We start from the raw sequence: 18609 nt of genomic DNA on the forward strand, positions 1-18609 counted from the left end.
TTATGGTCATGAGATCGAGCCCTGCATGGGGCTCCATGCTCGGCATGGAGCCTGCTTAAGATTCTCTCTCTCCCTCTGCCCTTCCCTCTTGCTCCCTTCCTCTTTATCTCTCATAAATAAATAAATAGATAAAATAAAAAATAAATAAATAGATGTCTCAGGAAAATGTAGCTAGGTGCAAAACTATAAAGCACAGTAAGACTTGTAAATTGACAGGAAGGAAAAATGAACAGAGGAATAACAGGCAGGAAAAATGGCTAATTCAGCAAAACTAAGAAAGAAAAAGAGATAGTATTTAAGATAGAAGGAATACAATCAAGTGTATTAATTACTTCACTAAGTGTTAATGAACTCAGATGACAGAGATGGCCAGATGAGCTAAAAAGTCAGATTCAAGTGGGGTGTCTGGGTACTCAGTCAGGTAAGCATCTGACTTCAGCTCGGGTCATGATCTCATGGCTCGTGAGTTCGAGCCTCGCCTCAGGGTCTGTGCTGACAGCTCAGAGCCTGGAACCTGTTTTGGATTCTGTGTCTCCCTCTCTCTCTGCCCTCCCTCTCTCTCTACCCCATTCTCGCCTGGCTGTCTCTCCCTCAAGAATAAATAAACATTAAAAAAAAATTTTAAGTCAGATTCAAGTGTTTATAATTGTAAGAAACACTCGTGAAACGTCTCCTTAAAAATCAGGTATAAGAGATGCTGACTCTTAATAGTGTGATTCATTATTTGTAGAGATTCTCTAATGCAATAGATAACGATATGAAAAATTTTATGATATTAAAAAACTGGGACACCTGGGTGGCTCAGTCGGTTAAGTGTCGGACTTCAGCTCAGGTCATGATCTCCTGGTTTGTGAGTTCTAGTCCCACATTGGGCTCTGTGCTGACAGCTCACAACCTGGAGCCAGTTTCAGATTCTGTGTCTCCCTCTCTGTCTCTGCCTCTCCCCCTGCTCAAGCTCTCTCACTCTCTCTCTCTCAAAAATAAATAAACATTAAAAAAAATTTTAAAGCAAGTATAAATTAATCTGTAATTGTTACAGGTCTCCAAAACTCATGAGAATCTAGTAAACATTATTACAATCGAAAAAAGAATTTATAAAATGATTGTGAGATGCTTTCAAACTGGTATTTTTATACTGTCAGTAACTGGTTAGAAATGGAGAGAAGAAAATATACCACTTTATAATATACAATATTTTAAGACAAATACCATATGATTTCACTCATGTGGAATTTAAGAAACAAAACAGATGAATATGGCAGGGAGAAAAAGGCAAACCAAGAAACACACTCTTAACGATAGAGAACAAACTGAGGGTTGATGGAGGGGAGGTGAGCCAGGATGGGTTAAATAGGTGATGGGGATTAAGGGGCACTTGTTGTGATGAACACCAGGTGTTGTATGTAAGTGAGGAATCACTAAGTTGTACACCTGAAACTAATATTACACTGTATGTTAACTGGAATTTAAATAAAAACTTGGAGGAAAAAATACAATATTTTAAACCTAACAGAGTGCTAAAAGACCCAAATAAAAGAACTGTGAAATCTACTGAAGGGCACAAAATAAGATCTGAACATATGGTGGGCCACTGCAGGTTCCTGAATATGAAGACTTAATGCCATAGAAATATAAATCCTTCCTAAAATAATATTTAAATATAACACAGATCTAATCAGAATCCCAATGGGGTTTCTCTGAAACTGATTAGAATAACTTAAAGTTCTCAATACATACTAAGACTTATTATAAGGCCACTTCAATAAAAAATGGTGTTAACAAAGTAATAGGCAAATAGTTCAGAAGAATAGAAGAGTCCAGGAATAGCCAGTCCCAGGTCTACAGAAGAACTTAATATATGACAAAGGTGGCATTTGGATTTATTGGGAAAATGATAATTTATTAAAATATTTTATTTAATAAAAGGTGTTGGTATAACTGACTATTCATCTGTAAATAAACAAAGCCAGAGCTCTACCTCCTACTATAAACAAAATAAAGTCCAGATGGATATTTGTATGGCCTTGAAGTCAGAGGAGACCTTTCTCAAAAGGGCATACAATTTAAAAGGTACACAGGAAAAGATAGATAAACAGATTACATGATAATTAAAAGAATTTTTTTTATGGCAAGACACTATTAACGAGGCTTAAAGGCAAATATTAAAAAAATATTTGACAGATACATGATTATTAACATTGCCTCATAGAGTAATCAATGGGAAAATATGAAATCATTTTAAAGTTTGGGAAAAGAAGAATCAGATTTATTTTTAATTATGAAGGATGTGTTTCAGTCACCTTGAAAAGTGGAGTAGTGAACAGGTACCAGATGATGAATGGCCCTCTAATGAGGTCAGAGAAGAGCCATTCAAGGGTTTTAAACCTGGAAATGACATAATGAAATTTGCATTTTAGAAAAGAGAAACTATTCTGGTGGCACAACAGCTAGTAGAGTGGGATAAGACCTGAAGCAGGGTGGGAGTTAGAGGGTGAGAGATGATAAACTGAACCATGGCAGTCTCCCCTTATCTGCAGTTGTGCTTTCCGTGGTTTCACGTACCCACGGTCAACTGCATCGGGAAGCAGATGGGCCTCCATCCGATGCGTTGTCAGAAGGTCAGCGGTAGCCTAACGCTGTGTTGTGATGCCTGCGTCATCCACCTCACTTCATCTCATCACATAGGCATTTTACCATGTCCCGTCATCACAAGGGCAAGGGTGAGCACAGTACAAGATATTTTGAGAGAGACTCTGCTCACATGGCTTTTATTACAGTATACTGTTATAAACGTTCTATTTTATTATTATAGTTGTTATTACTCTGCCTAACTTATAAATTAAACTTTATCATAGGCACATATGTATTAAAAAAAAATGTATATCAGGATTGGTGCTATCTGAGGTTTCAGGCATCCACTAGGGTCTTGGAACATATCCCCCATGCTTAAGAGGGGAGGCTACTATAGTGTGAAAAAGTGGGAGATAGAATTGAAAGGATTTTAGAGTTATTTATGAGATAGAGTTGACAGCTTGTAAAACTACTGAGTATGTGGGGATACAAGGCAAAGAGGGGAGAGTCAACAGTAATCCAGCTATCTGGACTCAGCAGTTGAGTGAATACTATTTGTTGGACTCTGGAGAGGGAGTAATTTTGTATGGGAAAGAGAGAAAAGATACTGAGTTTTGAATATATTGACTTTTGGGGCTAATAGGATATCCAAAGAGGTGTATATTATATAATTGGAACTACCGTCTTGGAGTTCAAGAGAGGCCAAATATGTATAAGGACAAAGCCATCATTAATATATGGACTCAAATGAACAATATAAATAAATGATATCGTCTGGGGACAGTGTGTAGAGTGAGAAGGGAAGAGAATTATTTAAGAGTGCACTAAATCCAAGGGGCTTGTCCTGCTTCCATTAGTCAAGAGGAAGAAGAGGAGAGTTGATTGGTCCACAGCTGTTTTGTCATTCCCAACCTCAACCTTGAGAATCTCTCTGGTGCTATCAGCGCTGCCATTATCATGTGGTGTAACCAGTGAGAAAGCAGGAGTCCCACATAATCCAAAGTGCCCCTTTCCATTTCTAATGTTACAATTATACACACATTAATTAGTGTTATGCTGGACTAAAAGTATATCTTCCAAGGTTACTTTTCTTTGGAATATCTTCTCTGCTTGGTGTCCCCCACTGCCCGCCCCCCAGATTTGTCCATCAGTAAGTATTTCCAGGAGAGGAATGTCTTTTTCAAATAAGAGAAGGCCAGGTTATACTCTCTTTCCAGGGTACTGGACAACTACTCACTTTGCATTTAAATAACTAATAGCAGCTACTGTAATGTTTCTTCCAGAACAAAGAAACTATTCCAACGCAGCTTGTAGGTTGCAAGTTGCCAATAGCAACTTCTCCTGCTAAAAACCAACCAACCAGGGGTGCCTGGGTAGCTCAGCTAGGCATCCAATGCTTGATTTTGGTTCAGGTCTTGATTTCACAGTCCTGAGACAGAGCCCTGAATTGGGCTCTATGTTGGGCTTGAAGCCTGCTTAAGATTCAATCTCTCTCTCTCTCTCTCTCTCTCTCAAAACAAAACAAAACAAAACAAAACAAAACAAAACAAAACAAAACACCAACCAATAAACCAATTCTGCTTATCCAGGCACTCCACATTTCACCATTAAAGGAGAGGAGCCAGGATAGGGAAAGGATGAGGATATAGGAGCAAGATCCCTGGGAAGGCAGGAGGCGGTGAGTCCTAGCACAGGTGGGAGGGGTTAGTCTGGATGGGAGATTGACCTCTGTCCACTAACAGGAGAGTAGGATGGCTGGAGTTACAGGTGAGTGTGTAGGTAGGTTTCTGGACAGGAGATAAGCTAGTTTCCCTACATTTCCTCTGTGAAAAGGAAGCAAGGTCATTTGCTGAGAGTAAGGAAGTAAGGAGTAAGGGTGGGTTTCCGAGATTGAGAAGAATGGGAGGTTTTGCAGCAGCTTCTGTGGATGATTGCAGAGAGTACTGACCTAGAACCAAAGACCAGCATTTGGGGCCTAGTGCATGTTGAAGTCCTTGAATTCACATGTCTCCTCTTTCAGCCTTGTGTGATTTTTCTCCCATAGCACACAGCAGCTTGGGACTGGCCCTGCTATTCCTTACTTGCCATCCACAACTCCACTAGCTTTCCCCCACAATTTGAAGAATCACATTGAGATCCAAGTGATATTATTATAGAAATGACCCTGAATGTATTTTGGACATCTGTAAAAAGTAAAATGTATATTAATGTGACGATTTTGATATCAGAGCTGCTTCTGTCCCAAATTGATATGCTGAGAATTGTCCTTTCGGAAGCTTCCTCCAGCCTGACGGTAACCCCAGAACCCTGGCCTAGCCTCGAGTCCCAGATTTCAGGTGTTCATTTTTTTATAAACACATTTTTTGTATGGATTTTCTGTTATGACATGGAAAGTCCAATTAGTCTAATGGCTCTGTGTCCTTTCTCTGTTCTGCTTAAAACATTGGTAATCTGTTCAGATGACTCAATCTTTCTTCTTTAAACAGCAGTATTTTTTCTAAAAGTTGCCAGAATTCCAAATGAAGTGCCACTTTCTGAGACAAGTCATGTTAAATGTTCCATTATGTTTGCATTGTTTAAAACTTATTATGCTAAACATCTGGCATAGTCTTTTTATTTCTGTTTACCATTTGGTGTGTTAAGTAGAATTGGTTCTCTATTTCCCTTTTGATTGGAAAAATTCGTTATCATTTATCATTTTGTACTGTCATATGAAGATAAGGGGAAAAGACGACACAGTCCTTTCTAGTTCTAATCCTCCACCTACATCAGAGAGCAAAGTTGAATGGAGAGCAAACATCAGCTCATTTCTGCTTTCTAATACAACATACCCCCTCTGATATCAATTTTATAATGACACTGGACTGTTTTGCCTGGCATTTAAAGCCCTGATTGACCTAACCCCATCGACCTTTTCAAGATTTATTTCACCGTTTTCCTTCCCACACTCAGTTCCATGGTCAGCATTAATTTAACGCTATTGCTGGGTCCCACGAAGTATTTCTATTTCTTAGCACCTTGGATCAGGTAGGTATTATCAGATTTATGCAACCACCCGTGTATATATCCTTTCACTGTATGGGAAGTAACAGTTTTTACTTATCTTAAATAAATACTAAGTTACTCAGCTTCACAGAATACACCTACATCTAACAAATTCCTACAAGCTTATTTATACTCTTAGAGAATGGCCTTATGGGGTTCACCATGAAGGTGTCCCCTATGCAAATCAGACTGCTGGCCAGGGAAACCTTTCTAGAGTTGATGCTAGCGCCCAGATGTTCATGACCAGGTGAAGCTTTATAAATAAAGTGGGCAAGTTGTTCTGAGAAGTGCCTCAGGAGTAGGGAGGCATGAAGGCCTGAAACCATAGTGAGTGTCAGAATTTATATTTGGCTCAATATTTTGTGAGCTTAAAGTACAAGGAGATGAGTGCTTTACACTAGGTAAGGGCCAGGCTAGGGAAGGCCATAGAATAGTAATTAGTAACAAATTGTGGATGAGAGCAGCTCCCCTTTTTATGATTTCAGCTCTGGTTCATGGAGAATCTTCCCAACACAGCTTGTCTCTAGTTTAGTCCACCACTAGAATGTCTTATGAATCATTTACCAATCTTAAATCACCCCCTAACCCAGACATTTTGATGTCAGTAATTATGCCATTTCACGTAGAAAGCAACTCAAGACAGGAGGTGGTGGTTATATGGACTTTTTAGAATGATTTTGTTTTAACATGGGTGTGTTAAGTGGAAATATTTTCTTAACAGTTAACTTCCTATACCGAAACATCTATGGCTATATGTCCCCGAAATATGGGAAATTCATTATTGAGGAGATAATCTTGTTATTTTGTCCTTTATTTAAAGCAGTGGAATCGTGCAGCTTTAATTGTGGGGAAATATAATCTGGAGGTAAATTACCAGTTTCCTTAACAAAATCAGGGGAATTCTTAGACCAAAACATTAATGGGGCTTTTGAGTTTATGAAAGATGGTGGATGACACTTGAAAACAGACAAGGGGTAAGTAATAATATTTAATTATAATTAATAAATATTTTCAATTAGATTCTGCGTTCATGGAAAGAATATGACCTGGCAGTTATGATTATAAATTATGGAAAAAAGATGTTAGACATCACATCAGGGTGCAAATCTCTGTTTGGTGTGACTGACCAAGAAGAAACACAAGAGGAGGTAATTGATTTTTGTTTCTTGTCTTAAAACATATACTTATTTGAGTCTTTTAAGTGTCATGTGATATTAGCAAATGTGTTAGAAAATTGACTAGTTTCAAATTTGTCATATTTATATAAACAAAAAGTGGTATATAGCAAAGAGTTTCCTTGTTTAGAAGCATCCATGCTGGAATACTGAAGAGCCTCTCTCACCAGTACTGACCATCAGGTGTTGATAGAGCTTCCTATGCCCAGCTGGACAGGGGACTCAAAGCCCTGTGAAGTCTTTCCCAAATTGATTTTATGATTCTGGGTGGGTCAGCGAATGTAGTAAATACCTGTCAGAGCTTTTTAGTTTGTTCACCTATTTTTCCTAACCTCATTGTGTCACCTAAATTGTCTTCTTTATGAAACTGCTAATGTCTAAGACTACTTTTTAGTATCTGCCTCCCATTGTATTGCCTTTTCTTGAAACCATACGGTTATGTGTTTTTATAAATCAAATTTTGAAATGTTGCTTCACTTCTGAGGAGCACTAGGAATTACTTGAAGCCTACTAATTCACTGACTGGGGTGGGGAGAGAGACTGTCAACCCTAGACTCTGTTTCTGTTGGACTGGCCCCATCTCTGTCTCTATTATATAATGAATTATATGCCAAAGTAAGTGTGTGCTTGCCACAAAAAGCTTCAAAAGCTACCACTGTTTTACTGGACGAATTTTTTTAAGCCATAATACTTTTTTGGGGGGTGAAGGGTCATTTTGTTTAGAGAGAGTTTTGATTAAGCTGGATACATTTTGAGGGTTTTTTCCACCTACTGTTGTTCACTGTCAGAGTCCATCAGCCGCAAGGCCCTTTATGTCACCCAGGCCTTGACTCATGAGCCTATTCCTTCACATCATTGCAGGGCAGGACCCCATGTGTCCTTCCATGGAGCCCCAAGCCCAGTGGAATGTTGTGATACTTCTTTCTAAGACTGTAGGGACCAAGAAGCTAACCCCTAATTTATAAGAGTCAGAAATTGTTATAGCCCCGCAAGGACGCTTTAAGCCTGTAGGGGCTTGGGAGGGTTGTTTGTTTGTTTGTTTGAGAACAGGAGACATTAACACTTCAGTTCTCAGGCTCAGACTGTTGAAAACATGGTGGGGAGACTGAGCACAGATCCACTAATACTTAATCCACTAATTGCAGATCTTGTTATGTTTCAATGAAAGGCAAAGCAGCAAAGGCAATTAGCTTAGTTGTAAAGAAGCTCCTCTGGGAAAAAAGAAAGGAAAGAAGAAAAGGGAAAAAGGAATACTTTTCTGAGGGCAAGATGGGAGTTTTCTTTTGAGGATTTTTTAGAGCTCTACCCTCAGCTGCTTTCAGAAAAGTGTGTATAGGTTGAAGGGATGGTGCTAGTTGGGGTTTTGGGGTGTAGAAGTTACTGGAAAGAAGGGAGAGGGGAAGAGAAGAAATATTTTGTTTAATCTCCATAAAATACTGAGTATTGTGTTTGTCATTTAGTTGGGATGAAATGACTGTTATTATTAATTATTCATTTGTATCACCTAGCCATGTAGATTGTAGTTTTTATCCACCGGGCGTGAAAGTATGAAATCGTAATTTAAAGATTATTACTTCAAAGTGACAATTGTTGAAACATGTTGAAGTACGTTCTGACACTTAACCAATGTTTTTAGGGTTCTTCTAAGAAGTCTTACAAGCCTAAGAAGCCACAGCAGATATTATTACCTGAAAAAATAAATGAACAGCTGGCCTTGTTGGAGACCCACCTACTCAAACTGACGAAGCAATGTAGTCATTTTTTTTTTCTTTCTGTATACTTCTATTTGGCATTATGTTTTTTTTTTTTAAATAAGAAACTATTTTGTTAAAAGGATTAAGATGAGATTAGCATTTGGTAAATAAATCCTTTAAGGTGCTTTTACATTATTTCATTAATCCTAAAAATACTGTGTTAATAATGGATTGCTAACTGCTTTTTTTCTGATGTGGTTCATGAAGATTAAGTGATTTATTCAGGATTACATAGCTGGCTTATTTTTGATTCTAAAGCAGGGTTTCTCAGCCTCGACATTCTTGTCGATTTGGGTCAGCTAATTCTTTGCTGTGGAGTACCCTAGGATGATGAGCGGCATCCCTGTCCTCTACCTAGATGCTTGGCACACCATCTTCCCTGCTTTGACAATCAACTGGGAGGCAAATGGTGCCAAGTGTATTGGTGAGGGGAGCGCAAAATTGAGAATCACTACTCTTTCAAAGGCAGAAATGTAACAGAAATAAAAGGATAGCGTGAAGTGTGTTAATGAGTGAGTGATTTGAACCACAGTCTGCTCAAGTGAAAGAGTGGTTTAGTTTTAGGTCATTGTGCCAAATAGGAATTTCAAAATGGACCACTGTGCATACAGTGATTAGAATTTTGGAGTTTGCAGTTTGGAAATCTGCTTAAGAAATTGATTTAGTTTCTAGTGATGATAAATATTATCACCTGCTTTTTAGCAGGTACTTCAAACCTTCTGGAAGAATAAGAGAGTACCTTTTCTCTCCACATTTTCCTCAAGTAGGAGGTTCTACTTTTGGCCCCTCAGCCTTTCTGGAACTGACTACTTGCAGAATTCTGTGTCCTGACCTCACCTCTCTTAGTGTGCCTCAGTTCTATCTGGGATCACAATTCCCTGACCTGGATCTCTCTCTCTCTCTCTCTCTCTCTCTCTCTCTCTCTCTCTTCAAAGTCTGTTTTGAGTTGAATTAATGAATTGAACCCAATGCTCTATTATTCACACAACCAGTAAACCTAGCTTTGGGAAAGCTGTAATTGTCTCATTATAAAAATATAATTCTTTAAAATGTGAAGTGTTTTAGAGATGTGAATTATTTTCATTTTGTCAGTAAAAACATTTTACTAAGAAGCACAATGTAATGTTACTAGCTAAACAACAGATTTAATAACAAAACAATCATAAAATAATAGTTTTGTACAGTACTTTCTGTGTGCCAGGAAGTATTTTAAGTGTTTTATACATATTGAAACTCATATGGCCCTTATATAACAACCATATGAGGGAGCTACTCTTATGCTCATTTTAAAGGTAAAGAACCTGAGGCACAGAGAAGATGAGTAACTTAACAAGGTCTCATAACTAAAAATTGTTGGTGTTAGAATTTGAACCCAGGCAGCCTTGCTCCAGTGGCTGTGCTGTTCATTATTGTATATTTTATGGTCTTTTAAAAGTAATTTTGTAAAAATAAAGTTAACATAATTGGTATGTTTCTGAGTCTGGGGTTTGCTGGTAATATGACAGCCATTGAATATGAGAGACTCAAGCCTTAGAAACTCTTCACCTCTTTGGTGGTGATCTCCTTGGCTTTTAGGGGGAAAAATGAAAGGAAAATAACTAAGATCACTGAAGTTTTTAATGCACCCAAATATAATGATGTAGTTGATATTTTGAAAGCACATAATTTAGAATGAATGCTTGAACATTCTTCCAAAGAATTTTCATTTTTGGTTATTCACGTTAAACAGAACCTACAACTTACTAATTTTTTAAACCTTAGATGTTACAACTGAACTCTCAGGAACAGAGGACCCTGTATTTCTTTACCCTATTGTTTTAAACTGGTCGGTCAAAGGTGCTGTGAAAGAAGGTAGGTGACCTAAACGTATATGTGCTGTTCACTCGATTTTCTATTGAAGATCATTTATTGTGTGGATTTTGTTGTTGTCTGAAAGATCTCACTTTTCTAGACAGAAGGTTTTGAGTTCTTACCTGTTTAGAATAACACAAAATAACTATTGGTTGTCAAGTAATATGATTTAAAATCTGGAAAGACAGAACTTTGATGGTGACTTATTTTGGTAGTGAGTGATATTATGAAGCTTATGAGTACTAGGTAATTGAAAAATGTGAGTGATTGTCAAGTCCAGCTATGAAGAAATAGCAGCATTATTGCTTAGCTCAGAGTGAGAGAGAATAAAAATTAGGATAACTAGTAATTTTGATAATTAGCACTTTTCCCCCCAACTTGTCTGACATTAGAGGCAACTTTTATGAACTAGTTTTCAACACTGAGATATTTGGAAAACAAATGAAATATAGACCATAAAGGATTATTTGATCTTGGAAAGACAGGAGTTCTTGACACATTTACTGCTATACATTTCTTTGTTTTCACAGTTATGAAATTTAAGCAGAGACCTAGATTCCTAGAATTCTTTACACAAGTTATGCTAAAATGTATGAACGATGAAAAATTTCATCTTATGGTGGAGATAACAAATCCTGTTTATGACTTCTTAAAAAGGTATTTGTAGTATATATTTTATAATATTTAAAGCTTTAAAAGATAGGTAACATTGTCATTTTAAGATATATAAAGTGGATGGAAAAGATGGTGGAGTATGCACGTAGTGTGGGGTAAACAGCCACTTAGGAGACAGTAAGGATTTATGTCTGTGTGTGTAAATAGATAAATAACTAAACATTTTCTTCCAACAACTGGTCTTCCCTTTCACCATTATGCATTGATCTGTCTCTCATTTTAGTAAAAAGAAGCATCAATTTAAAACATGCCATTTAAAACATGGCAGCAAAAGGGAAACATTCTCAGAAAAACATGTAGAAAAACATTCTTCCTAAAACAGGCACTTCATTTATTAGAAAAAAAAGCTTGGAATTTATGTGCTTCATATTTTCAAGTGATAAAGGAGGAAATTGCTTTCATTAAATTTCACAGGTTACGGTATTCAGAGAATTAGTCAGAAAGTTCTATTAAATTAAAAAAAAATCAGAGCTGAAATTAGAAGTTTGGAAGCTACAAATAACATTTTTAATACCAAAGAGAATCAGAAGACACTTGGTGTATGGTGAAATTTGGAGGGCTGATTGTGGGGGTCCAACCTAAGAATAGTAGATATTTTGAAAGAGGAAAACAGAGTAAGTGGCTTAGAATCATTGACCACTGGTGTAACAAAAGACTCAAGGTTGGAGATTGAGCAGTGTGACTAAATTCATAATGATTTCAATTTTCAAGTCTGAGCAGATGTTTTAGGATGTTCTTCTCCAACTCAGGGAATATAGAGGAGGAACAGATGCAAAACTTTGATTTCTACCTGGATAGTAATACCTATTTTCTTTTTATGTTCATATGCTTAGCATAGTTTTGCACAAAAAAGATTTTCTGCAACAGAAAAATGTGCAGCTGTGTTTTCTTCCAATTTTATGGTTTCATGATTTATATTTAATCTTTTAATCCATGTGGAATTTATTTTGGTGTGGGGATTTAGATTAAACTTCAGGTTCTCCACCCCCCCCCCCAGCTTATCAATTGTACCAGTAATATTTTAGAGAATAATTCAGGGCACCAGTGTGGCTCAGTCAGTTGAGCATCTGACCCTAGATTTCAGTCTGACCCTTGATTTCAGCTCAGGTCATGATCCCAGGATCGTGGGATTGAGCCCCATGTTGGGGGCTCTTCGCTGAGTGTGGAGCCTAATAAGATTCTCTCTCTTTCTCTGTCCCTTTCCCCCACTTATGTGTGCTCTCTCTCTCTCTCAAAAATAAAAAAAAATAAAAAGGAAACTCTTTCAAAAAGAAAAAAGAATAATCTCTGTGTTACTTATTTTTAATTGTACCTTTTCACATTCAAAGTGGGTGATTCTACCAATCATGCTTATAAATGACAATGGAAAGGTATTTCATAAATTTTCATGTTCTTTTTTTTTTTTAATGTTATCTATTTATTTTGAGAGAGAAAGAGAAAGTGAACATGAGTGGGGAGGGGCAGAGAGAGAGTGAGAGGGAGAATTCTAAGCAGGCTCTAAGCTGCCAGCACAGAGCCCAAAATGGGCAGATCCCACGACCACCTGAGCCAAAATCAAGAGTCCAACACTTAATCAACTGAGCCACTCAGGCCCCCATGAATTTTCATGTTCTATATTAAAAAAAAAATCAATGTATATGGAAGTAACTGCTGAGAAGACAAGATTGATTTGACAGAAATATAATAATATTGAGAGAGTTGAACATGCTACTTTAGAAAGAAATAAAAAGAACACAGAACATGCATATAATTAGTAAGATTAATTTAATATATATAGCCAATCGAGACTAAACACCTTTTAAAGCACTCATTAATTTTTTAAAAAGTAATATTTTTTAATAAGTAATTTTTTTAAAAAAGTAATATTTAAAAAGTAATATTTAAGTTGCAGAATAAGGCTCAATAGATAACCTAGAGTAAAATTTGTAAAGACCACATAGTTTTACAGTATAATAAAACTGAAAATTTTTAACGTTAATTTATTCTTAAGAAAGAGAGAGAGAGAGACAGAGTGCGAATGGGGGAGGGGCAAAGAGAGAGGGAGACACAGAATCTGAAGCAGGCTCCAGGCTCTGAGCTGGCAGCACAGAGCCTGATGTAGGACTCGAACTCAACGAGCTGTAAGATCATGACCTGAGCCCAAGTTGGACGCTTAAACAGACTGAGCCACCCAGGTGCCCCTAAAACTGAAATTTTATAAAAAAAATACTGGCATATGTAATTATGGGATCAAACAAGAAATCTAACTGAAAGTATACTTTTGAAAGTTAATGATAATGAGAAACCCTAACATCAAATGTACTCAAAATAGAGAAATTTTTAGCTTTAGAAGCCTCTATTACTAAAAATTAAAAATAAAATCAAATGAACTTTCATTGAACTCAAGCAATTAGAAAAATGAAATAAATCTAAGAAAGCAAAAAAAAGAAAATAAAAATAAAAGTTGAAATTAAATAATGGTTTCAAAATCATTTAATTGGTAACTACTAGAACTAGTTCTTTGAAGATAAGAATAAATTAGGCAAATTTCCAGCCACTACAATAAGAGAAAGTGAAATACAAGTAATCCACAGAGGTAATAATCATACATTTGGAAGCAGTTAAACAACCATTAGATAATAGCATATACAATTTAATATGAATAAATTAGAAATTTCTAATTGAAAATGATGATAATCTGGAATTTTTTAAATAAGAATTGATTGAAATAGTAAAAAATTGAATAGTTCAGATTTTTTTAGGCTACTTCTTTCATATTTTAAAGGAACAGATAATTTTTACTTTACATAAAGCTATTTCAGCACATGGGTTTAAAGTTTCCTACTAAATTTATCACACCAGTCTCTGATAGCAGCTTTATAAAAAGAATTTTAAAAATAGTCAATTCTAAATCAGTAGTATATAGAAACAAAAATTCGTAAAGTACTAGCTTATAAATTCAGCATTGAAAATGTAGATCTTATTCTCAATATAAATATAGTAGGAAATCTGCAAATGTAATTATTATTGGTAGTCAGAGGAAACTTTAGCATACTCTAAAAAGCCATGTGGTGAAATTCAACAACCATTCCTGGCAAATTAGGTGTAGAAGAATATTTTTTGTTCAAATTAGCTTTTTAACAAGGAAACTTATTCCTTCTATCATTTAACATTGTTGTGAAAGTTCTTGCCAAAGCATTAAATAAGAAATAGAATTTAAGATTAGAATTGATGTGATTATCACAAAATAGGGTCTCCAAAATGCTTGTCAAATGAATTCTTCAGTGAAGTACTCTGAAAAGGAGATAAAGTGATTGCTATTTGCAAATAATTATTTTTTAAAACTTAAGCTAATTAACCAGTAACTATCAGAACTAATTAGAGAATTCCATAGGATAGCTAGATGCAAAGCCAATAGCTCTCCTATATCAACTAGACAGTATAATGGAAAAATGATCCCATTTCTATGAAGCACGGGATTAAATTTATCAGGATTTGTGAGGAGACTTAGGCTAATAAAAGAAGATCAAACATTTTCACTAAGGGATATTTTTAAAAATGACTTGAATAAATGGAGAGACAGAGTACATTACTTGATGGACAGATGGACTACTTTAATTTCTATTATCTTCAAATTAATTTATTGGTTTAATGTAATTCTAATAAAATTCATTTTATGGAATGACCTAGAATAATGAAATATATTTGAAAAATAAAAAAGAGCAAAAGAGAGATTTGTATTATCAGATAAAGTATAACAGAGTTCTGTTTTTGAAATTATAGGCAGACAGACATTAGGATTCAATGTTTTTAGTCAGAAACAGGTGTTGATACAAGTAATTAAAATAATGAATAAGCCATGAAATCAAAGATCAATAACACTACATAAAAATTTAAAAATCCCATTTTTCATAACATACCATAAACAAAATAAAAAGCTAGGAGGAAGCATTCTTTGAAGAGGTCAGAAAGTGGGAAGAGTTTAATTGATTCAGTGGGTGAGAATTCTGCAGAGCATGGAGGCGAATGTTGAGAAAATTGGAAGATGGCAAGTGTATATCCATGACCTTCTCTCCTTCCTGTATCTTTCTGCAGTAACAGAAACCAGGTCAAGCATTCTGGAGGGTGGGTGAGGCAGGGGATAGAGAAGAGACCAACCTGCTTGGAAAATAGCAGGCAACCAGTCTCCAGATGCAAGTTGCACAGGGTGGTTCCCCAAGTCCCCAGTGGTCACTGGTCCAAGCTTCCTAGTTGATGGAGACAAAACATTTGCCAAAATGAATGCCAACTAACTGGGGGACTCTTGGAACTGCTGCAGCTGGGCTGGAGTCCCAACCAACCATAGGATCCAGGATCATCATTAAAATTGAAATAAGTGGCCAACAGCCATTGGGACCAAGGTGAATTTGAAACCCCAACTCCTATAACTAGTTATCCAGACTCACCCAGTCATTTCATTAGCCTTCCATTTCATTAGCCTTACATTTTATTCAATTTTAAGTTTTTGGATCTCATTTATCATGTGATAGCAGGGTTTTGCTGGAATTAGCAAATACCTACCCAAAGAAATATAAATTTTAGAAAAAATAGAAATTTCAGGGACAGTAGATGATAAGTATCAATAGAAGGAGGGATAATGAGAGACTTCACAGTGCTGGAAGGGCCTGGATTACCTTAGGGGCCCATGGCAGATTGAAAAAATGAGGTTAAGAACTTCTACAAGTCATTGGAGGAGGGGATAAGTTTTCATAGTCACATAAAATGCTTAGCACCTGTTGGTATTCAGAACATGATAACAGCTAAGAGCCTTGACATGATGGAACCAAAGAGACTGAAATCTGTTGGTAGCAAGATAGCTTGTCCAGGGAAACTCTTATGTAGTTATCTTTTCAGTTTTAAAGGGATGTGTTCATGTTGTTTTATTTTCAGTTCAATTCTGTTTCTTCTATGTCATACATCAGCTCTCATCACATGTTATGGTATGGATTACATTTTGCTCTTTCGAGAGGGCAGTTATTCATTGATGATCAGGAATATCACAGTCTAATTTATGCATGAGACACAAACAGTTTTGGACGTTCTTCTCATACGATTTCAGTGACAACATTCATTAAAGATTTATTGCTTTGGGATAATTTTGTAAATTCTTACAGATCCTTTTAACTGACTTTTTATTTTTGTATTAGGAGGAATGAATCCCTACTTGGAATTAAAAGAACAAAATATAAAGACAATATTTTGTGTAAAAAGACAGGCAAACCTTTGAAGAAGTTCAAAGCTGCAGTAATGGAGATTGGAAGAGTAAGAGTTTTGAATTTTAAGTTAATGAAATTAAGAGATTCATGTATCTAGAAATGATTGGCTGCATTGTATTTATTATAATATGAAATAGGGGTGCGTGGGTAGCTCAATTGGTTAAGTGCCCGATTCTTATTTTGGCTTAGATTGTGATCTCATCCTCATGAGATCAAGCCCTGCATTGGGCTCCATGCTGGGTATAGAGCCTACTTAAGATTCTTTCTCTCTCCCTTTTCCTCTGTCCCTCCCCTGCTCTCTCTTTCTTAAGAGGAAAAAAAAAAAGAAACAGAAGGAAATACCAATACACAATATTATTATTATATAATACATTATAATTCTTAAGTTACCATATGGATATTTTTAAAAAAAATTTTTATGCTTATTTATTTTTGACAGAGAGAGAGAGAGAGAGAGAGACAGAGCATGAGAGGGGGAGGGGCAGAGAGAGAGGGAGACACAGAAGCTGAAGGAGGCTCCAGGCTCTGAGCTGTCAGCACAGAGCCCGACACGGGGCTCGGGCTCACAGACTGCGAGATCATGACCTGAGCCAAAGTCGGATGCTCAACCGACTGAGCCACCCAGGCACCCCCCATGTGGATATTTTTAAAAATTTTTAATGTTTCTTTATTTTTGAGAGAGAGACAGAATGTGAGCATGAGAGGGGCAGAGAGAGGGAGACACAGAATCCAAAGCAGGCTCCAGGCTCTGAGCTGTCAGTACAGAGTCCGACATGGGGCTCAAACTCATAAGCTGTGAGATCATGACCTGAGCTGAAGTTGGACAATTAACCAACTGAGCCAGCTAGGCTCCTCTCCATGTGGATATTTTTATAGTCATATATTGTTTTGTTTCTTTTGATAGTAATTTTAATTGAAAGTTATAAAGATATCACTGTATTTCATTGTCAAGAGATAAACATTAGAGTATGAATAAATTATAATATTGTGTTCATAGTTTAGATTTAATTTGTAACATTTTTGTTATCTCCTTTATTAAGACTATAGATATGATGCCAAGAAAAAGAAGTAAAAGAAAGGAAACTCTAAGAGAATTCTTTTCTAAAAATCCATCTATTGCTGAAATGATGGAACATGAAAGGTATTAATTGATTAATTAATTCCATAAATGTTTACTATGTGGTTGGCATTATTTTGGGCATTGGGGATACACTGGTAGACTAGATAGATAAGATCACGGCCCTTGGGGAACTTACATATTAATGATAGGAACACACTAAATAAGTGAACACACAAATAAACAAGACAATTTAACATTCTGATAAGTTTTATAAAATAAATGAACAGGATGATATGCCTAGAGTAACTGGCCTTGGGTGGAGGTAGTAGTTTAGGTAGGGTGGTCAAGAACCTGATTGGTAAATTACTTTTAATTATTAGTGGGCTTGATGTTCTTGTTCATAAAACTGAAACCATAAAACTTATCATGATGAAATGTTTATCATCTATTTTTATGAGTATGAACTTATGATTCTTATATATTCTTTATATATCGTACTGTCATTATATATATAAAATGTCCTTCTTTATTTAGTAATTTGGATCTTAAGAGCAACATATGCATAATAGAACCACTCTCACTTTGTTTTTGTTGGTATTTGCCTACTATCTGTTTGACTGTTCCTTTATTTTCTTTATTTAAATTATGACATTTTTGGGGCACCTGGGAGGCTCAGTCGGTTGAGTGTCCAACTTCGGCTCAGGTCATGATCTCACGGCTTGTGAGTTCGAGCCCCATGTCAGTCTCTGTGCTGACAGCTCAGAGCCTGGAGCCTTTTCGGATTCTGTGTCTTTCTCTCTCTCTCTGCCCCTCCCCCACTCACATTCTGTCTCTGTCTCTCAAAAATATATAAACATTAAAGAAAAATTTAAATTATGACATTTTTAATGCTATAAATGCTTACATTAAGAAAAAAAGTGCAAGGAAACAACTTAACATTATACCACAAGGAACTAAAAAAGAAGAAACTTTACTGAAATTTAGTAGAGGAAAGAAATAACAAAGAAAAGTCATAAATAAATAAAATAGAGACCAGAATAACAATAACATAACATTGAAAGTAATGACCAGTTTTTCCAAACAATAAACAAAATTGGCAATGCTTTAACTGCATTAACTAAGAAAAAAAAAAGACTCAAAAACCAAAATGAGAAATGGAAGAGAAAACAATAGAACAAATAACTACAAAAAATGCATAGTGTGATAACAGATTACTATAAACAATTGTATACTAACAAATCAGA

General features: G+C 36.1%; 1 protein-coding gene across 6 annotated transcripts in view; it reads left to right on the top strand.

The window, feature by feature from the left end:
- The window catches only part of CFAP54 (cilia and flagella associated protein 54), a 295832-nt gene that overhangs the window by 116528 nt on the left and 160695 nt on the right, over nt 1–18609 (top strand). For all 6 annotated transcript variants that reach the window (XM_053226636.1, XM_015070493.3, XM_053226634.1 and 3 more), the window contains 6 exons: nt 6636–6764; nt 8428–8542; nt 10307–10396; nt 10927–11053; nt 16237–16351; nt 17346–17446. In XM_053226636.1, the coding sequence (XP_053082611.1) occupies nt 6636–6764; nt 8428–8542; nt 10307–10396; nt 10927–11053; nt 16237–16351; nt 17346–17446 (677 nt within the window). The remainder of the gene's footprint in view (nt 1–6635; nt 6765–8427; nt 8543–10306; nt 10397–10926; nt 11054–16236; nt 16352–17345; nt 17447–18609) is intronic.

This window comes from Acinonyx jubatus, chromosome B4 (assembly GCF_027475565.1).
Source record: "Acinonyx jubatus isolate Ajub_Pintada_27869175 chromosome B4, VMU_Ajub_asm_v1.0, whole genome shotgun sequence".
In the NCBI taxonomy this organism is placed as follows: domain Eukaryota; kingdom Metazoa; phylum Chordata; class Mammalia; order Carnivora; family Felidae; genus Acinonyx; species Acinonyx jubatus.